Raw genomic sequence first — 22,895 nt, 5'->3', positions numbered from 1 at the left:
AATATCTGTGCAGCAATGATGATCTTTGAAGACTGCACGTGATCACTCATTACGCGGTGATTATGATCTAGAAAGCGATGTCGCATCACTGCTGTTGGTTGTCAAATGAAAGTGATATTGATGGCTCGTGAGTGATATTGATAGTTTTAGGATATCAGCCATCAACTGATGTTGAGCAACTCTGCAAGCATTCCTTTTCAGAACTCTGAAACAGCTGCTACTGAAGATCTGTTCGATCCTAATCAAAACAATGCTTCTAGTAATTCTAAGCATCGTGAAAAGATGGCCGGGAGAAAAGCTCTCCTCGCACTATTGGGGTCGTCCATAAACCACGAGGACATTTATGAGGGGAGAGGGTCTGGCCAATGGCCACGGTCCATACTTTTTTTTTGTATGGACAAATGATCACGAGGGGGAGGGGGGGGGGAGGTTCTGAAAATTAAAAAAAAATACTACGTGGTTATTGGACAGCCCCATTGGTGATCTAACGCAAAGCTAAAATGCGTAGATGGCGCTCTTCTAGAGTAGGGATTAATGCATCTTAATCAAAATTTCTAGTGTAACTTTGGAGGAAAAATCACCACAATCAATTAAGTGACAAGATTTTGGCACAGCAAATTGTAAATATTCATTTCAATTTGCAAAACTTTCGCAACCTAACCTCACTTTTGATCTCCAATTGCATGATTGTAATTCACATATGTAATACAGTAATGTCCCGATTTTGTCAGCCCCATGCTGCATTTAGGGTTGACAAAATCGGAAAAGAGCTAAAATCAGGATATTTTTTTTCAACTGGTTTCAAGTTTTATTTTAACTTAAGGACTTAGTTTTATGATATTGTTAATATAAACATTGATTTTTACTTACATTTTCTATGTACCGTAATCCAAGGTAACATTGATAAGTTTCTTGGATAATTATTAATAATTTCAAAAATTCGAATTTTAGATGATTGTATAGACGTGGTCAAGATCATAATTGACTTTATGCACCCAATATTGCCAGTATAGACGTGTTTAATCGAAATAAAATAAATATTAATTTTAGGCTGACAAAATCGGGAACAATGGATGCTAAAATCGGGGGTAGACAAAATCGGGTCAAAAAGGGTGCTAAAATCGGGGGCTGATAAAATCGGATCATTACTGTACTACAGTTAACTCTAACTTACTCGATATTCCGTATCTCGATATCGAGTTAGAGAACCATAGTAAAAGTTGGTTTTCATGGCTAACTCGATGGTCCCTTGGATCGCATTTGCACTATTTTTATGTAACTCGATAGTTCCTTCAATATCGAGTTATGGAGAGTTTACTGTAATTCCGAAATTATTGGTCCAACCTTGCTCGACAAACTATAACTTTCGGCCCTTTTCCACAAATTGGTCGACCAAAAAATCGCAACGAGTTTCTTCGCGTATCTAGAGCGAAAAATATGTACCCCTATTTTCGATAATTATGCCCATCGAACCGCCACCACCAAGTTCGCCATCATGATCATCATCATTCTCCAGTTGAGTGCGCCGTTTGCAGCACGCGCTTCATTCGCGACCAAACAGTCTCGGCAAACGCAACGTGCTCGGGGTATCGCGTCTTCGGTTTGGTCTTTGGTTGTAAAGAAGTCCGCGCGCGCGTGTCTCGAAGCTTCCTCGACAAACGAGTCACAGGTCCAAAAGCTCACACAAGTGGCCACCTCCAGCCCGCTTACCCACCTCTCATATGCAAACAACATCGAACGCATAACGTGCGCATACAATTTCCTTCTTCGAGCGGAAAACTGTTTTGCAGTTTAACGAATATGGATGGTTAGATAAACTAGAATTACACCGGATAATTGACAGCAAAAGTGTAAGTGAAACTCATTTCCACGGTGCTTCGCGGATGATAGTGAAACGACGACGAGGACTGACCATAACGAGAACTGGTTCATAATCGTTCGGTGATGAAGTTACACATGTTTGTGACAACTACGAAAAAGTGAAACTGACTGCTGCAGTACGAATGTTTATCCATGTAGTGTTTAAGTATATAGATCCGTTACTAAATGAGCATAGATTGAATTATTTAATATAAGAAGAAACAGAAGAACGTGTTTAAGTTTGTAACCAATTAACAACTGCAATACACTAAAGGGATACTTAAGGGATACTGACAAAGCAAAACCATTCTGAAGACGACTCTATAACTTTGAACTTTGTATCTCCAACATGGAAATCCCCAACCAGTATACTGTTTGACACCTTTTTCTTTCTGGCGTTACATCCCAGCTGTGTTTCAATGTTTCCTGTCCCAAAATTATGAAATTCATGTTGTAGCATTAAGAAGACGATATTCTCTATTTCCAACGCCTGTCTGACTTTTACTCGAGTACAGGTAAATTATTAGATATTATCAGAATAACTAGGATTATCCGACACATCGCAGGTAGAATTCCCATCGCATATATCTAGGTCCTAGGATTCTTTTCTGAAGGGGCCTAGCAATTTCTTATTCTACAGAAGTAATGTGATGTGCAATAATCACGATTTTCAGATTAGTAATGATTTTATTAGTTTGTGATTTTTTATCGCTACACTTCAGTGATATTTGTAAATTTAATTTTCATTACGGAACATAAAAAATCATTCAAGAGCTCTTCCAAAGTACTCACAAGGAATCATCCTTGTGATTCTTCCACAAACTCTTCAGGCATTCAACCATGTTTTTTTGAGATTCCTCGGTAGAATTCCTACAAGGATTTCTTGATGAATTATTTCCGTACTTTTTCAGTGCTTTCTCCAAGAACTCCTTTACGAGTTCCTCCGGAGATTCACATGGAAAGTCATTTCCGGGATTAGTAGTTTTTATTCAAAAAAAATCATCCTGTAATATTTTAAGGCTTTCTGATCTCAGAATTGTCGAAGCATCTGTATCAAATTGCTGGAAGAACCTCTTAAAAAATCCTGCTCGAGAATATTTTGATAATTTGTTCAACATTTCTCCAGGAAGGCCGTTCTTATCTATACAAATAAAAATGGAGTGGTGTTTGTATGTCACGAAATGGCTTGAAAATGGATGAACGGATTGACGTAAGTTTGTCGCAGTTGCACTAGACAAGGGATGCGACGTGATAGTATGAGAAAAAAAAATTTGGGAAATCTCCTAAGTCTCCGGATTGATCGGGAAAACGGGAGTAGACTAATGTGTCATTTTATATGGGCGATTACATGACGCTTTACAACAGCCTACTTGATGGCAATTAAATTTTAGTTACATATATTTAAATTCCAATTGTTTATTTAAAATATCAACCAGTTGTTCGTTAACCCGTATAGGCCTGAGTGGAAGCAAAAATGCTAAATTCCTCACCGCTCAGCGAATACTTAACGGATTCAAATAATTTTTGGTCAGCCGGAGAAACTCGGGAATACAGTCGAAGTTCGTTATAACGACAAAAGCTCTCTATAGCGACATTTTTCGGTCCCTTGGAAAATATTTCAATGTTATATCTTTTCTCTATAACGACTTTTCTCTATTGCGACGGTCCCTTGCGATTTCGTTATAACGCGCTTCGACTGTACTCTTGTAGCAGGAGTTATTGCAGTGGGTCACTGGGTCAAATCGGGTAAAAATAGGTAATTTTTTGGGACATGCCAAGTTTTTTTTATTTATTTTCAATGACAATAATTTGAATTTGCATGAATCATTAAGACCTGATATTTAATATTTATTTATTTATTTATTTAGAGGCTCCAGATTTGTTGGATACTAAACCGTTTCAATTCCCTACACGTAGAGATCGAACATAACTGTTCACTAAAATGCGTTCCAATAAGCTTGACACAGATGATAAGATACAAATTGTTCACTTTATAACAAATTAGAGGCGTCCCGGGGACCCGTGAGTGCCTCAAAAGAGCCCGAGCCAACGAGTCCTTAGTGTTTCGTTTTTTTCCTGCATTTGCGCGCGATTTGCCGGGTAGCGCCACGAAAAATCCCGATCCGGTTTGGTGTTTCCCTCGATTTGCTGGGCAGTCCCTAGCAAGGGCCCGAGCAATCGAGTCAGTTTGGCGTTTTTCCCCCATTTTGCGCGAGATTTGCCGGATGTGCGGTACGAAGGCCCAAGCGCTCGAATTCGTTTTCGAGCGTCCGGTGTGATTTTATTTTTCTTTTCTTGATTTGCACGTTGTTCGTTTCCGAGCGGAGTCTGTATGCTGTAAGTGAAGCTGAAAATGGATTGTAGCTGCTCGGTCAAGGATGAAGGGTTAATTGGTGAGCTCGTTTCATGATTTTATTTCGAATTTGTAAAATATTGCGGCGCTCATTTTAAATTTACATCCAGCGGCGGCGGAAACGCGCAGAAAATATGCGCGCAATTCAAACGCAACGTCAAAATTCAAGTAGGCTTGGATTTTTTCATTCTTTCGCAAATGTTTCAAATATACTAAATCTGAAACATTTGATGATTTTCATTACTCTCTGACCCGAATGATCGGAAACGATTAAAGGGTCGTTAATAATAACAAACAAACAAACAATTACCACTGCGACGGTATGTCAACATTTTCATATAATCGCATTACGTGGATTTATCTTGCAGAGCACAATATGTATGACTGCACATTTAATCCTTACAACGGTGGGACGTTAATATGATTATTTAACAGACAATGAGTGTAATGGCGTAAAACCCTATTCATAGATTATTATTATTATTATGTTTTACATGTTTTCCCAAAATACCCTTTTCCATTTATATTTGTAATTTAAAAAAATACTTTGAACGTTTCGCCACTGTAAGTGTCGACATAAGAATGTTCTGTGTTGGTCTAGCATATCGAGATTTTTTTTCTTTCCAGATGAGTAAAATATGATTGCACATGCTTTCGTCCTGACAACAAAGTTTGAGTTGTTTGTCACTTTCAGTGTCCACATTATTTTCTTTTACTTTTAATTTGTCATATCAATTGAAATTATTATATTTTCAAGCGTGTGTATATCTCACTAATAATTGTTTATCATGGTCTAATCACTTATCAAAGTGAATCCTGTCACAACCAACGATCCTCCCCATTAACAATCATCCCTCCCAGTAACCTTTGTGGATATGCAGAGGCAAACACGGTCTCCAAATAGTAAAGGTTACACACTAACATTCCTTCCCCAATCCCATCTGACTGCAAGGACGTGGCCGGCGCCGTTATTGACCCTGTATAAATAGAGGCACTGAATCATGCACACTGAAGAAGATTATGGCCAGCCATACTTCTAGTTGATTCTTTGTTCATCTTCACTGACTTCGGTCAATTACGGAATAGCAACCATTGATATGTGTAGTCAGTCTAAGCTAAGCTAAGCTAATTCGAGGCGTCCCGGGGACCCGAAAATGGCCATTTGTAGGATCAATCAAATGCACTAGACATGATTATCCAATTTAATCATTTGTCAGAAGGTTTACGCTGATGCGTTTTTCTTAAAACTCTTTGATATAGTGGCCAGGCCACATCATAGCCGATTCTGGAAATAATCTTTGACTTGAAATTTGCCTACCTCCAGGGGCACAGAAGCACATAGAGTAAGGTGGGGCAAAAGTTCGACCTTAGTGGTATAATCAAAGTTTCCAGGAAAACAATAGCAGTTAAAACAAAACAAATACCATACAGTGAACCTTCAACATATTGGCTATAATTTTGCTGAACAAACTTATGTCAAAATATTTACCTATTTTTAGTTATAACAGTTTCAAAATTGATTGTCTTATTCGAACTTTTGCCCCACCGGTGGGGCAAGAGTTCGAATCTAGTGTGGGGCAAAAGTTCGCTGGCTAAAACACAAAATATCGTTCTTTTTATGACAGGCATACTTTACACCAGCCGTTAACTTAAGTTTGACGAAAAATACACACTAAATTTTCATCAAAAAATTGCCCAAAACTGGGTTAATTGTTATATACCCAAAAATAGCAGTTTTTCGCTAAACTAAGCGGAAATGTAAAATTTTAGTGACAGTTTTCACACGATCAGACAAATTTAACCAAATTTGAAGATAACATGTGGTTTTTAGGCAATTTGCAAATTTTCCGTGATTTTATACATGGATCGAACTTTTGCCCCGCTGATTCGAACTTTTGCCCCACTATGGGCTAAAAATTGTTTTCAAGCATTTATGCAAAAACTAATACACCTCAAAGCAACCTTATGATAGGCCTAGAAACGCCCTTACATAAAATATTGAAAAAGATTTTATCTTCAATTGGTTCCATGCAACGAAAGTTTGACCAAAAATTACAATATTCACGTCGAAAAACAACAAATAGCCATAACTTTTCCAAATCTCAATCGATTTTTATGATATTTTGAGTGAAAGTCTCTTACTTGAATAGCATTCGAACCACCATGACATTTATAAGATTTGTTTTGAATTGAGCTAGAAATCTTAAAAAGAAACTCTTACCCCACTCGAACTTTTGCCCCACTTTACTCTAACTCTTGTCACCCGACCTGACCCAGTGATCCAACTATCCCAGCTATCCCAACTAACATTCACTCATTTAACAAACACCATTATAGCAGTTTTATTCAGCATCATGTTTAATAACATTTTAATAATTTTCATGGCCAACCTTTGTTCAGGCGTTGTTTACACAAATTTGGAGAAACTTTAAAGCATGTCGTTGAATTTCAACTTTATTTTCCAGCTTTTAAAACATTTTACAAGCATTTAGTTCAGCTTTTATACGACTGGTCCAAAAATATTTAAAAACAAATTAAAAACAAAAAAAGATTTTTCTAGGCGCATCAAATGTAGTGTATACAATTATCATGAAATAACAACCATATTTAAAAATCGCCTGGATACTGGATGCGAACTCGAGACCTTCCAATCGTCAGCGGTATGCCTTGCCATCTGCGCCGTCCAGTGCAAAATATAAACCTCTCATAGCTGAATATAGATCATGTTCGAGTTTCTATTCGACATAGTCTAATCAACACATGATACGCTAATCAACAACTGAACAAGCATATTATTCAGTTGCTGTTTAGTGCTGATCCAAGCTGAGTTCAGTCGGCTATTTTTAACGCACAGTGAGGAAATTTATGCCAATGATGATCAAAAATAATTTTTATTTATTGAGGATTTTGCCCTCCAATAGACTCACACCTAAATAATTTTGTCCCACCAAAATATTCTCCCACCATGTTTGTCATATATTGGATGGCGTCGTAGCTAACAAAACCAACAATTAACGCACATGTAACGCATTATGTTGCATTGTACATTGAATGCAAGGTGCGTGCTTCTATGAAAGTGCCATATAAACTGACGTGTGAGTATTTATTTTTCCTCGTTGAAGATGTGTACGATAATCTATTCCTCAACTAAACGAACAATACACAAGTGAAATAAGTCTGAAATGATTAAGGTGAATATGCATCGAAGCCAAACCTCAAATTTTCAAGAGCACAAATCTAGAGAACCAGGCAGCGCAGCGGTTCGAGCTGAAAACCTAATCGATTGGTCACACGCTGGTGGTAACCAATCGATTAAGTTTTCAGCTTAAACGGATGTTTAGTTCTCTAGATTTGTGTTCTTGAAAATTGTTTGGCTTCGATGGATCTTCAGATTCTTCACCTCAATCTGATTTCATAATAAGTTTTAGTTTGTTCAAAACTTCAATTTGAATGATTCACTAACTTAAATTGAAATTCATTTATTTTATAAATTATATGTGTATTAATTAATTATATTATTGATTTGTTTTTTCATAAACCTGTTAAGCATTAAAGCAATATTCCTCTGTATGAATTAGCTCAAATGTTTGTTTTTGTTTTTTCAAAATAATCCTACATTTCTGGAGGCTGACCATGTTTATTTTGTGAACAGCTATTTAAAAAGTTTTGAGAAAGCATAAGTTATAAGCTTTGAAATGCATTCGGAACTCAACACGAATTTCGGATATTTTGTCCATTTTATGAAATTTAGCTATAGTGATCGCTTTTACAAGGCTTATTAATTGCTGAACAATGTGTTTGTTAGTCGTCATTTTGGCCTCTGTTGGATCAACTGTTGAGAATCTTTGGAAACGTTTAATAAGTGGCGATTCAACTTTTGTTCATTCTAATGCATAACGTTGAACATTGACTTAAATTTGTGTTAAAAAAGCACCTTCTCAGCTCTTTATAGAGCAAAATTTTTATTCAGCTGTCATTACCATTATTGAACAATAATTAAACATGCATGCTTGTTTGTGGCTCTGAATTGTTAGTTGGGTATAACACTGGAACATTCCCGATATCCTTTGACCTCTTTTAGAAACTAGATATGTGTACGAGTATGCTGAAAAAAAAATAATTGGAATCCGTTAAGTATTTGCTGAACGGTGAGAGTTTTAGTTATTTTTTTTCACTCACGCCTATACGGGTTAATATTTTGTTCAGGATTTTCTGGAATTACTGAGGATTGCCTAAACCTGGTCAATCCACCTAGCTCGCTGCGCCCCACGCCTTCCTGTTCCGACCATAGCGAACACCATCTTTATAGGGTTGCTGTCCGGCATTCTTACAATATGCCCTGCCCAGCGTATCCTTCCAGTTTTAGCTACCTTCGCGATACTGGGTTCACCGTAGAGTTGAGCGAGCTCGTGGTACATCCTTCGCCGCCACACGCTGATCTCCTGCACGCCACCGAAGATCATCCTTAGCGCTCAGCGTTCGAAAACCTCAAGAGCTTGCAAGTCCTCCTCGAGCTTAGTCCACGTCTCATGTCCGTAGAGGACTACCGGTCTTATGAGTGTTTTGTACATCGTGCATTTGATGCAGGAGTGAATGTTTCCTGACCGCAGTTTGTTCTGGAGGCACGACTTCCACTGATGATGCGTATTTTTAATTTCCCGACTAACATTGTTGTCAGCCGTCAACAAGGATCCGAGGTATCGTGACACTGCATCCTAGGCGGGCCCTGTCGCGCTCAGTTCCGCCTACCAGCATGTACTTTGTTTTCGACGCTTTCACCACTAGCCCGACTCGTGTTGCTTCGCGTTTCAGGCAGGTGAACAAATATATCACCGTTTCAAATTTTCTCCCAATAATATTCATGTCGTCCGCCAAGCAAACAAATTGTCCGGATCTCGTAAAAATCGTGCCTCGAATGTTAAGTCCGGCTCTCCGCATGACACCTTCAAATGCAATATTGAACAACAGGCACGAAAGTCCATCGCCCTGTCGTAGTCCCCGCCGAGACTCGAACAAACTGGAGTGTTTGGCCGAGATCTTCACGCAGTTCTGTACACCGTTCATCGTTGCTCTAATCAATCTTGTAAGCTTCCCGGGGAAGCTGTTCTCGTCCATGATCTTCCATAGCTCAACACGGTCAATACTGTCGTATGCCGCCTTGAAATCGATGAACAAATGGTGCGTTGGGACCTGGTACTCACGGCATTTCTGGAGGATTTGCCGCACGGAAAAGATCTGGTTGTCGAGCGGCCGTCGATGAAACCTGCTTGATAATTTCCCACGAACTCGTTTGCTATAGGTGATAGACGACGGAAGAGAATCTGGAATAGCACTTTGTAGGCGGCATTTAGGATTGTGATTGCACCATAATTTTCACACTCCAGTTTGTCGCCCTTTTTGTAGATAGGGCATATAACGCCTTGCTTTCACTCCTCCGGTAGCTGTTCCGTTTCCCAGATTCTGACTATCAGCCGATACAGACAAGCGGCCAACCTGTCCGGGCCCATCTTGATGAGTTCGGCACCGATACGATCCTTGCCAGCGGCCTTGTTGTTCTTGAGGTGTTGAATGGCATCCTCAACTTCCCCCATCGTGGGAGCTGGTTGGTTTCCACTGTCTGCTGTGCTGACGTAGCCGTCGCCTTCGCTGTCCTGACCTTCTGTGCCTGTGTTGTTTGCGCCATTCAGGTGTTCATCGTAGTGCTGCTTCCACCTCTCGATCACCTCGCGTCCACCCGTCAAGATGCTCCCATCCTTATCCCGGCACATTTCAGCTCGCGGCACGAAGCATTTGCGGGATGTTTTGCGCTTCTGATAGAACTTCCGCGTTTCTTGAGAACGGTACAGCAACTCCATCTCTTGGCATTCCACTTCTTCCGGGCGGCTCTTTTTGTTCCGGAATAGGTGAGTTTGCTGTTTCCGCTTCAGTCTGTACCGTTCCACGTTTTTCCGCGTACCATGCTGCAGCATTGCAGCCCGCGCTGCATTCTTCTCCTCTAAAACCTCCTAGCACTCCTCGTCGAACCAATCGTTTCTTGAGCTCCGTTCCACATATCCGACAATGCTTTCGGCAGCGTCGTTAATGGCTGCTTTGACTGTCCTCCAGCAGTCCTCAAGAGGGCCCCTATCGAACTCACCCTCATCCGGCAACGCTGCCTCAGGATGCTGTGCGTACGCAATGGCGACATCCGGTTGTTTCAGTTGCGCTATATTGTACCAGTCGGTACCGTAAATCGTTGATGACGGATAGTTTTGGGCGCAGTTTCACCATGACTAAAACGTGGTCGATTTGCGATTCTGTCTGCTGAGGTGATCTCTAGGTGTACCGATACGGAAGGCTGTGCTAGAAATATATGCTACGAATGGCCATATTCTTGGAGACTGCAAAATCTATCAGTCGTAGGCCGTTCGCGTTTGTCAACTGGTGGGCGCTGAACTTTCCAATCGTCGGTCTGAACTCCTCCTCCTGGCCAACCTGAGCGTTCAAATCTTCATTGATCGGCGCTTTTGCATATTACCCATCACTATAATAGCTGTTCCCAGCTCACGTGTGTTGCCGCAGCTCTGGTAGATGGTATGATTACCTCTAAACGTTCGCACCATCGAACCTGTCCATCACACCTCCTGCAGCGTTACGATGCCAAAACCGTAGTACATCGGAGATACTCAACACTTTTGTCGAAGAAGTCAACTTTCTAGGTAATCGGGATCCTGAGATATTCGTGATTGAAATATTGTATACGCACTAGCGCCATCTGATGGCAGAATTTCAAGTGAGATGGCTAATAATATGTTAGACCATGTTTCTTCATGAAATCTCTAAGAGTGACTTCTAAAATGTTGCTACAAATTTGCAGAAAATTAATCGATTTTTTTTTTGAATTTCTTAAGAATTTGAAACATAATGAGATTTCTTGGAAACCGTAGTTTAGAGTTAAAGCAATAAGTTTGTTCATGGGAAAAGTCGAAATAAATCAAAGAAAGAATTTATTCCTGGAAGAAACAATAAATTATCGATTTTGTTGGACTTTTTCACACCAGGGTGAATTTCTGCCATCCATCTGAAGAAAAATTATCAGGTTTTAAATTGTTGTCTATTTTTTTTTTTAATAATTTTACACTTACAAGGTACACTTCCCCCGATGTACCTTATAGATTTGTCCCAGTCACTTAAAGACTTGATCCATGCTTACAGGAATTAAGGACATAATGAATACATTAAGCAAATGCTTAGTTTAAGTCCATGAAATGGCAATATTTTTCAGTTATCCTCGATTAGTTTCCAAGTTTGATATAAAAGACAATTTACACCGTCTTCAGCCATAGCTGCACAGACTGAACATAACTTACATTAGACAACGGACACACGGAACGACCAGTGGACCAATGAAGAATTTTTCGTTTGACGAAAAGTTTTCTCCGACTGGGGTGGGAATCGAACCCACACTCTGTAGCACAATACGCCTAAACGACTGACGCCGCTAACCGCACGGCCACGAAGCCCACTAAATACACTAAATACGCTGCATTTATTCAAGCTTTTCCAGCTCGTCAGAAAATCAGCAAAATGTAAGAAAAACAACGTAGAAAATAGGTTGAGAACAAGGTTTTGAGGCAAATTAGTAAATACAATTTTATTTATAGTTGTCAATCGTTTGGTCATGTGAAGACGGTAAAGACACCGGTACGTTAATGCTTCCAATGGACGATTTGCCCTTTGAAAGAAGACAACGGACTAGCATGCAACGAAATACGTTCGTGACGAATAATTTTCCGGACTGAAGTGGGAATCGAACCCGCACTTCTTGACTCAATGCGGCTAAATGCTTGGTAACACTAACCGCACGGCCACGAAACCCACAAGGTTTCACCTAGAGTTGTTTTGCTTAAAAAATAGATTCTTTCACCGCCTTGCTTAATTACCAAGTTCAGGCTAACAAAAATATAATGATACATTATATTTATAAACTGTTCAAATTCAATATTTTGAACTTAAATTTAAACACTCCTCCTGTGTGAAAACATTTATTTAGCTTTTTTTTATTGAACAATAAACTCAGTATCTAGTTGTATTTCTCCAAATAGTTTAATTAAATTATGCATCAACGTATACAATCGATAAGTCACTAATTGCATTAACTGCCACCAGCAGGGACAGCCTTCGATAGTTTTTGGTAACCTGTACGCCATCGCGCTCGGCCCAGTCGCCATCAGACGTGTAATGTTGCTCGGTCGGTATAGAACGTGGTAATCACCTGTTGTCCAGTCCCAGCATCTCGCAAAGGAAGCAACCATGATGGAGGGAATTCAGAGTGGGGTGGTCAAGTGCGGTGGCTATCGGTACGACGATGGAACACGCTACATCGGAGACTGGAACCAACGTGGACAGAAGCATGGAATGGGGTCGATGATGTTTTCGGATGGAACGCGCTACGATGGGGCTTTCAGCAATGGAGTCTGCTCAGGACTTGGAGTGATGGTAAGTCAAAATTGAAAATCAGTCTTAACTTCAATGTGGAACTACCATAAACTTCATAGTTGCCAAAATTCATTGGCAAAAATTGAATTTTCGTTGATGTGGACCATCATTCTGTTCAAAATGACCTTTTCAAAATGTTTACTGATGGAGGAAAGCAAACTGATTAGACCAGGGTTTCTCAACCGGTGGTCCGCGGACCCCTAGGGGCCGTAACAACTTTCTAGGGGGCCGCGAAGCCATTGAGAACTAGAGTTTTTTTCTGGATAATGAATGAATGTGAGGAATCTCCTAGTCAGTTTGTTACAAGACAGCATTATTCAACCTTTACAAACTTTCGTTATGTATATGGAATATCTTCATCTCTATATTTTTGAAATTATTTTTAGTAATATCCATAGGAAAGTTTGAAATATTTGCGGTTGAATTCTTGCCAGCTTTCATAACTAGTATAAGTATTGTTGACCGTACAATTCGTAGTTGCTACTCCGTAATTGACCAGAATAAACGAAGTTGCACAAGGAACTAAGAGATGTAGCTTGGGAGTAGCTTTCAATCTTCAATGTACACTTTCGAGAACTCCAATCATTAAAAAGTCAATAACGGCACCGGCCACACACTTACGGTCATCGGGGAAGGGAATGGACTGGGATCACATCTGCATCTCCATGGTTGTCATAGGAAGGATTTTTTTTAGTGGGGGGATCATAGTAGTCGGTAAGTCAACACTTTTAGCGTTAAACCATTCAAATGTTTTTTTTTAATGATAAAAATCAAGTAAAGTGTAAGGTATGGGGTTTTTAACGTTAATGTGCAAAAGTCTATGTCGACACTTACAGTGACCAACTGTTCATATTTTGTTAAATCAATTAATTTAATTAACATTCCCACCGTTGTCATGATAAAAATACGTTTCATAATATATTGTTCATTTAAAATAAAAGCATGAAACAAGCTCACCAAATTGATCATCATCCATTCTTGATTGAGCAGCTGTACCTACTTTAATCTGCATGCTTATTTCACAAAATCTAAATATCACTCCGGCAACGCGAAAACCTGAACCGATTCCAAAAAAAAAAATCCGAAGACGCAACAACGCAAAAAGAAACACGATTTTTCTAATGAAGATGAACGAAGCCGAAACTCAAACCCACAAGGGCACAAAAATCTGGTAGTCAGCGGCTTAAGCTGAAAATCTGATCGATTGGTAACCACCCACGAGTGACCATTCGATCAAGCCCTCAGCCCGATCCGCTGTCCAGCTTTCCAGACCTGTGCTCCTGAAAACTTGAGGTCCGGCATCTTCACCTTCTGCGTGGGCTTTAACGAAACACTGCCCAGCAGAGCACGTGCAGGATAAACCGTTTCATTTCCGCCATAGACACTTTTTTCACAAACTGCCATTTGCTTTCCTACAAAATCTTTAAAAAAGGCTTCGTAGCCCTGTCAGTTATCAGCAGGGGAAATTCGAAACTTTCATCAGTGTTCCCATCAAAACCACTCGCGGAATCTTCTGCAATCTATCTCTAGGATTTTGATGAGATTTTCTACTAATTTGGATAAAAATTATCTTCGGTAAATTTCTGCAATAATTCTTGACGGATATATAATGAAGTTTTCTAAGAGTTCCTGGAGAAATTTCAAAAGAATTTTTCCCAAGACCGATAGCTGGTTCCTAAAAAGCCCAATTGATTCCTAAGAAGCAAATAAGGAATCTTTTGAAATTTCCTTAGCAGCATCTAAAGGTGGTGCTTGGTGGATTCCTTACAATACAAATTGTTTGGCAATTTTTTGTGGATTCCACATTCTTCTGGGATACTTCCAAAACTTGTGAAAATTTGTATGTAAGATTCTCCTTACGAATATGTTCGTCCAATTGCTGGTGCGATGTTTTGTTGGAATGATTCTAATAAGCGAGATGTATTTTATTCCCAGCACTTTGATCTCATTTCAGCGCGAGGTTTTCTGAAAGTTACTTGATTTATGCTTTGCAACACATTTTTCTGTGCATTTAAAGAAGGTTTTAGATAATTTTACCGAGCAAAACCCCCATGTCAGTGTTTTTTTCTACGATCCTTTCAAAAAAGTTGTTTTTCGGATTATCGGAAAGATATTTGGAAAAGTCTTGATTTAAAGCCCAAACAAAAACTTATATAGTGAACTATAGCAGATTGTTGCAGATTGATTAAAAACGTTATTTTAAGTGTGCCTACCTAGTGGCAAGTATATCTGTTGAAAACATTTGCATACACATTGATTTGAAGAATATCCATTTTTGGGGGTCCACGGGATGTTTGTAAAACTTCTAAGGGGGTCGCATCTATAAGAAGGTTGAGAACCACTGGATTAGACGATAGCTTGAAGCTTCTGATGGATTTTTGTCCGGTTTTAAAATTCCTTGTACCGAATTTTATAATTTGTCAGGAAAATATGCCAACTGAAAACATTTATTGAATATATCAATCAAGAATGATAACCTACTCTCTGGAAGTTTCTTGATGAGGATGTAGAAAATTCCATCATCGCCTGGCACTTTTAGTTTATAATAGTTTTCTTTTCCAATCAGATTCTTAAGAATTTACGAAAATGTTCTCTTAGTAATGATTTGTTTTCCTCTTTCAACGCCGGAATTGGCCTATGAGTTTTTTTTTTTCAAAATTTTAGTTCATTTTTTTTTGAGCCAAGCCCGATAGAGAAATTTCATTTTCAAAATTGCTGTTTCTTAATTGAAAAAACCGTTTTTTAATTTATTTTTGCAGATCCTGCCATACGATTTTCATAGCAGGATTGCGAGTGCGTTGAAATTGCCTTCTCACGTTTTTAAGACGGATCAAGAGTTTAAGATCATCGTCTGTAATCACGGATTCGAATTTTACTTCACATTTTGGTATTGCAATGCCTCTTGCTTAAACAATGGAATTAGTTAAAGTTTCTAGAGTATTGTCAATATCAAGTTTTGTTTGTAAAGAAATGTTAACATTAAGATTACTACCGATGCATGTTTCACGTGTTTTCCAGTCGGCTCGAATATAATTGAAAGTGGAGCTGATATGATTGAGAATCGCTTCATGGGATATTTGAAATGTAACAGGGACATGCACAGAATCAAAATCAGCATGAGTAACAATTGGCTTCGAAGGTGACTAGAGTCAGTTAAGACCAAACCAATCGTAGAAGGGTTTCTAGAAGAGGAAAAACAAGTAAGGCTATCAGGTTATTTAATTGAGAAATATCCTGAAGAGCACTCATCAAATAAAACACTGCCGTTGGAATTACTTAGAGAATTATTCCATGACCGATGTTTGGCATCAAAGTCACCAATGACAAAAAATTGACATATTGCGAGTCAACTTTCGCAAGTCAGTTTGGAGCAAATTAACTTGCTGTCCAGGGCATTGAAAAGGCAAATAGGTAGCTATGAAGGTATGTTTACCAAGCTGTGTTTCAACAGAAACACCTAAAGTTTCAAAAACTTTAGTTTCAAATGACGAAAACAGTTGATGTTTAATATGCCTATGAATGATGATTGCAACTCCCCCACATGCCCCATCAAGTCGATCATCACGATAAACAAAAAAGTTAGGATTTTTTGAGTTTAGATCCAGGTTTCAAATACGTTTCGGTAATAACTGCTATATGCACGTTATTAACTGTAAAAAAATTAAACAGCTCGTCCTCTTTACCATTCAAAGAACGAGCATTCCAATTTAAAATATTTAAATTATTATTTGGATCCATTAGAAAAACGTAATCCAATAACAATTTTAGTAGTAAATTTAACACCAATTTGGACTGCTTCAGTCATAGTGGTGGTTTTGAACATTGCATCAATCATTAGATTCAATTGTTCAGTTAGAAAATTAAAATCAGAGGCAGACATATCACTTGAAGTGGGTACATTATCTGATGATTTCCCATTAGAATTTTCGGTAGACGAAGAAGCGGAGTAGGAGTTACCTGTGGCGGTAGGGTTTTTTTTCCATTTGATTTGAAACAAGTAGGGGGCGATCCATTAATTACGTAAGACAATTTTCCCCTCCCCCCATGGTGAGATTTTTTGTATGAAAATTAAAAATAAATTGTATGGCGCGTAAGAAATCTGAAACCCCCCCCCCCCCCCCTCACCCAATAAACTGTTGCATAATTAATGGACAGCCCCTAGAATGGGTACTCATAGTACGAATAGGGGAGGAGTTCAGATGACCTGCTACGATATCGGCAAAAGATTTTCCGTGGGTAGATACAGTGATCCCTCCATGAGTCGATGTTCCATGACTCGATATCGACTGACTGAGTATGACTCATGGAACCATACTGGAAGCAAAATTTCATGGTTACTATGATGGTCCCTTCAAACAGCTTTCCAAAGGATTGCTGTTCCATGACTCGATATTTCCATGAGTCGATGGTCCCTTCAATATCGACTCATGGAGGTTTCACTGTACATTCGAAATTGAAAGATTCGAACGCCTACCCGACGGATTAAAATTAGTTTGTGAATGAGCTTGATTATGATCTTCCTGGTGGGTATAGACATGGGGCAAGAAGGACACCCGGGGCAAGAGTGCCACCTCTATTTTCACGTAGTTCAAATCAATTTTCTGATGTTTAACGCAGGATAAGTATAAATTAAGTACTAATTGAGAGTTGTGTAAATATTACAGTTAAAAATGTTTAGTACAAAAAAATAGAAAAATGTCTTTAACTCATCAACGCAAAATATGCGAAATATTATAAGAATGTAAGACTGGAAAACAAGGTTTGACTCCCAATAAATACAAAACATATTGATCTTTCTGCACAGTATTGATGATTTTCAATTGTTTAATATAGCTGTGAGGATTTTTTTTTTCGAAAACGCCCTTTTGACATTAAATTTTACATATATAATAACAGTATGTCTTATGGGGCAAGAGGGACACCGCAATTTTCTCATATAAAATCAAATGAACTTTTATTTTTCTTGTTTAATATTCCATTCAATCAATGTTTCCTATTAAATAAAATCAAAATAAACCATCTTGGACATTCAAAATGGTTTCTGAAAATGTTTACTATTATTGTTACAGTCAAATAAGATGAAAACTAAATTAATTTCGTGAAATTACTTTTTAACTATAAGTCAACTTTTATCCCTCAGTTTTTATCTTTACTTACTCTACAATTTATCCTTTAGGAGGGGAAATAATAATATACAAAATTTGTGGCATTTTGCTTTGGTGGTCTTCTTGCCCCATACGAGTGGCACTCTTGCCCCGTGCCTCGTTTATAAACCTCATAAGAAGGGACATTTTCAAAAATCTCAAATAATCATGTATTTCTTATATTTTTGAAATCTATTGATAACATCATTTAGAACAAGAGCTGACCTTGCCCCTACACTGGAATAATCTTCAAAAATTGTGCTAATCAACCATGATTTGAACCTATATATCTTAAGGTGTCCTTCTTGCCCCCAGCCCCCCTAATTCATGATCAAGCGATCGTTAACTGAAAAATGAGCATTGTTCGATACTCTATCAGACAAATTCCGGAAACGACCGTTATCGTAACGGATATTATCTTTCATTTGCCTGGCACGAGCCTCAACGACTCTCTTGCGCGAAGGGCAAGACCAAAAATTTGACTTATGATTGCCCGCATTGGCGCATAAGAACTTATCGGTATCTTCCTTCACTGGACAGACGTCCTTGGCGTGAGAAGAACCTCCGCAAATAATAAATGCATCCATGCGACAATTTTTTGTACCATGACCCCACTTTTGGCACCGACGGCACTGAGTGAAGTTCTGGTAATTTCCTCCAGGTTTCTGGAAATGTTCCCATGTCACACGGACATCGAAAATAAGTCTAGCTTTTTCTAAAGCGTCAATATTATTTAGATCTCTTTTGTTTAAGTCATGATATTCTTGAGAAAGCCCTTTCCGAACAATGCCAGATTGGGTTCTCTTATTCATAATAATTACTTGTACTGGGGACAATCCAAGTAAATCATATATTCAATTTTTGATCTGTTCTGGTGGCTTATAGTCACTTGAGAGAACTTTCAAGACGACTTTGAACAAAAGTTCAGTTTCGTTGTCACAAGTATAAAAATTGTGCTTCTTCTCTTCAAGATATTTGATAAGAAGTTCGCGATCGTTAAGAGTTTCCGGCAAAACGCGACAGTCTCCTTTCTTTGCGATTTGGAAGGAGACCTTGATTCCCCTAATGGAGTTCAAGATCTACTACCTAAAACCCCCAAATTCTGAATAACTGACCACGATAGGCGGCACTCTTTGCGTCCTCATTTGAATCAAAGAGCCTGGGCTAGAGACTGCTTCGATTTAGTGTTCGGATTTTTGTCACGTTTAGTGACAGTTTTAAAAGCCGCTTTTTCGAGAAGAAGTTACTCTGTTCCTTAGTAACGGCTTAAGCGCCACCTTCGACTTCCGAAGGACCGTTACTCTAAGTCCGGTATGAGACCACCCTTTTAAGGGCAGGCCGCAAATAGTTTAAGGCCGCACGGGACGTCATTATAATCATCCTATCCATTTGAAGAAGCAGATCTCAAGAACCACTCCATATAGGGATGTGAAAAATTTATCACTATATTCTATATATGTGGTGCACAATCGATTAAATTTTCAGCTTCATCGGTTTACTAAAACTCGAGATTTGCTTCGGCAAAGTTTTGATGATAATTGTTAGAGTGAGATAAAAGATAGGGAAAATAACACGGTCTCCCGTGTCCCCTTAATGCAGAAGCAAAAACTTACCAAAATGGCACACATGTAAGGACACATGAACTAAAACTTAACTGTAAACAAACCTGAAACCGTAAATTAAGCCAAAAAGTCAACCTGAACTGAGCGGTAGTGACGAACCATACATAGTTTGTTTGAAAATTACACATGAGTATTACTGTGAATGTTTGTCAAGAATAAAAAGTTTTTGATAGAAGTTTTAAAAAATACGGAAACACTCATAATGTCGAACAACTCAAAAGATATTTTTAGTAATGTCAAAAAAGAAAAAAATATATGTATATTGAAGTTGTATAAAACAGGGGTAATGCCGACACTTGTAGTGACGAACCATACAAAGTTTGTTTGAATATTACATAAAAGTAACGCTTTCTTGAAAAAATGTGTTATCATAAGCATGAAACGAGCTCACCAGTTGGTAATCCATCCTCGACTGAACACGAATATCTTTTCGCACTAACACAGCGCGAACAGCAAAACTTCTCGGCGTCCCGAAAACAAACCATCTTGCTTGGGCTTTCCGAAGCACTGCCCATAAAACGCGCGAAATGAAAAATAAACTCCCGGTAACGAGATATAAATGCTTACAAATATAATATTTTTCGTGAATAGGGAAATTTTCCAAGTGTTAGAAATTAAGGTGAAGATAAATCGAAACCAAACCTCAAATTTTCAAAAGCTGGAGAACTGAACAACCGTTTAAGCTGAAAACATAATCGATTGGTCACTAGCTGTTGGTGACCAATCGATTAGGTTTTCAGCTTGAACGGATGTTCGGTTCTCCAGATTCGTGCTCTTGAAAATTTGAGGTTTGGCTTCACGCAGAGAATTAACAGCTATTCAAAACAATAATTATTTTTGTTATTTTTGATAAACACTTTCAATTTGTTGTAACTAAACATTGAGACAAAACAGAAATATTTTTGAATTTTCTGACAGCATTTTAAATCAGATTTATTGTTGAAACAACGACAAGAAAACTTCATTTTTAATGAAGGGTTTGTTAGTTTCAGTTGGTTTTATTGTTGTTTCTGATATATAAAGACCTGATCTGCCATTTTGTTTTACGCTCTTGTGTAAAAGTGAAAACGACCAACGCGGAGAAATTGCAATGCAATAAATCGATAAATTCAAAAGTTTCGAAGCATAGGAATCTACTAAAATTATGGTAAGTTATGAGCATTATTTCCGATAGTTTTGAATCAAATTAGTATTTTTTATGAGTCCAACTCGTCGCTTGCGGTGCGGAGCAATTTCACCATCAGCATCTTTAAGTTTATGATTTCACTCAATAATTGAAGATTAGAAGCGGTGCAGATAATACAGAAATATTGTCTCAGAATATATTTGATTGACACTTGAAGTGACGAACCATTTAAAGTTTATTGAAAAATACATAAACGCAACATTCCTTCTGCTATCAGGAGAAAGCGTGTATTATCTTATTTACTCATTTGAAAAGAAGAGAAAAACTAACTTGATTGATTGGACCATTTTAGAACACTCTTATACCGCGACACTCATAGTGACGAACCATTCATAGTTTGCTGAATAATCATATTCACATAACATTCTCACCATTGTAACGATGAAAATGTGTAGTCATACATATTTAACATATATGGAATAAAAGCATGGAACGAGCTCACCAATTTATTCTCCACCCTTGAATGAGCTGCCACAAATCACCTTCAGCTTGGGTTTCGCGATTCACTGGCCAGCAAAACGTGCGAAATGCCGATAGCTTGGCCTTCGCAAAACACTGCCCAGCAAAGTGTAGCGCAAACCGAGCTAAGAACGAAAAGAAAAAAAACGCCCCAATTGCGCGTCAAATAACGATCCCGATGGCTTCTTCACAACACATTCTTACTTTCCCCTTAAGGTAGATTGGTAAAACTCAAGGGCATTTATTTTCGAGTGATAAAGGTCAAAAGACATGAAAAGAAAAGCCAAAACAAAAACATATTACACTAAGTTAACAACCATTGAATTAATTTAATTTTACATTTTACTCTTCTTTTCAGTGCTTTCCTGATGGCGCCAAGTAAGATCAAACATTACACGTGCTTAATTCATAATCTGAATCATTTTAATACTTAATCCCTCATCCCTCTTTATCTTCTTTTTCTGATCCACATTTCATCCATTACAAAACAACAAAACATACGAATCATCGAGTCACCTAGGGTCACACGGAAAGTCATTGTAATCATCAATCATTATCCCACAGACAAAATTATCCTATTCATTCAAAGTGCACGACCCATAAAATTTTCAGCCTCATCGATCCAATAAAACACGAGATACGATTTTTCAAATTTTTCAAGATAATACAAGATACATTATGGATTAAAATAGAACAAGCATTGTGGAAAATAGCACAGCCATCGAAGCTAGAATCCCTTAAGGTGACACATCTCGGAATCCAAACATGGCAGGCACAATGGCCGGCTTGTGCCCTTACTCACGATTTCAAAGGCACTAATCTGCTGAAATAATGAACGTACAAAGTCAATCTTCTTATTTTAAGCTTTCTGCTAGTGCACAAAGCTAAAATAAAAATGGCAGTGTTGTTTGATGCTTCTTTCGCGAGATTTGTGCCTTCAAAATTTTGGTACATTATAGAATTTTGATTCCAAGCTGTTTCACCTTAATAAAGCACAAATATTTTCTAATCATTTATCCTCATGTACTCTAACTAGAATGCGCTTTACCTCAGCCTTCACTTACCTTGTAGTAGTTAAACCAGGTTTCACCAATTGTTCGGATAACAAACCGTTCTTTTTCCGCCAGATACGAAGGAGAATTCATGCAGGGCTGGTTCCACGGTCATGGTGTCTTCTGGCGATCGGACGGCATGAAGTATGAGGGCGAATTCCGCGGCGGGCGTATTTGGGGCCTCGGATTGATCACGTTCAGCGATCAGAGCCATGGATTTCCAAGAAACGAAGGATTCTTCCAGGACTGCCGACTGGTGCGGAAGAAGCGCTGTACAGAGGTGATTCAGCGCGCCCAAAAGGTGGCCCTCATGGCCAGGGCACAGTGCGACCAAGGTAACTGATCTCGACGATGCCATTGCCATAAACCTTAATATTCTGAGGAGTAGAGTTCGGATTGATTCAACGACACGATGCTTTAATTAATTATAGTTGTAACATTTTATTTGTTTGTCTGATATACAGAGTAAATTGAAATCTTTACAAAAGCTTACGTTTTATTGTCTTTAAAACATATACGAAATGCATTTCACTATTCAGTGGAACTGCTGTTGTCCCCACTTGCCACGACGAACCACTGAAGACGAGCCGCAACGGCAGCGCATCTGACCAGACGCTTGTGGTCATCCAACGAAGCTTGCAAGCCTAGTACGACATCTTGCTTGAATGGCAGCAACAGGAACGGAGGGTTTTTGGTTGCATACAGTAGGCACTCCAAGGCGTCTATCCGTACTTTCTGCAT

The 22,895-nt window shown here is 38.6% G+C and overlaps 2 protein-coding genes across 4 annotated transcripts in view; one reads left to right on the top strand and one right to left on the bottom strand.

Annotated features, from left to right (window-relative positions):
• Positions 1–1,550: 1,550 nt before the first annotated feature.
• LOC5577335 (MORN repeat-containing protein 4) lies at positions 1,551–22,641 on the top strand. Of its 2 annotated transcripts, none has more exons than XM_001656362.2 (4): positions 1,551–1,850; positions 12,365–12,691; positions 21,461–21,480; positions 22,230–22,641. In XM_001656362.2, exons 2-4 carry the CDS (start codon positions 12,506–12,508, stop codon positions 22,495–22,497), a joined length of 474 nt encoding a protein of 157 aa, XP_001656412.1. In that variant the 5' UTR covers positions 1,551–1,850; positions 12,365–12,505; the 3' UTR covers positions 22,498–22,641. The 2 variants fall into 2 exon arrangements, with proteins under 2 accessions (XP_001656412.1, XP_021710799.1); XM_021855107.1 differs by having other exon boundaries at positions 12,362–12,691.
• LOC5577334 (MMS19 nucleotide excision repair protein homolog) overlaps positions 22,571–22,895 on the bottom strand; it is a 54,837-nt gene continuing 54,512 nt past the window's right edge. For both annotated transcript variants that reach the window (XM_021855106.1, XM_001656361.2), the window contains one exon: positions 22,571–22,889. In XM_021855106.1, coding sequence (XP_021710798.1) covers positions 22,686–22,889 — 204 coding nt within the window. In that variant the 3' untranslated portion in view covers positions 22,571–22,685. The remainder of the gene's footprint in view (positions 22,890–22,895) is intronic.

Source organism: Aedes aegypti, chromosome 3 (genome assembly GCF_002204515.2).
Source record: "Aedes aegypti strain LVP_AGWG chromosome 3, AaegL5.0 Primary Assembly, whole genome shotgun sequence".
Taxonomy (NCBI): Eukaryota; Metazoa; Arthropoda; class Insecta; order Diptera; family Culicidae; genus Aedes; species Aedes aegypti.
This window is presented reverse-complemented; position numbering and strand designations above follow the sequence as displayed.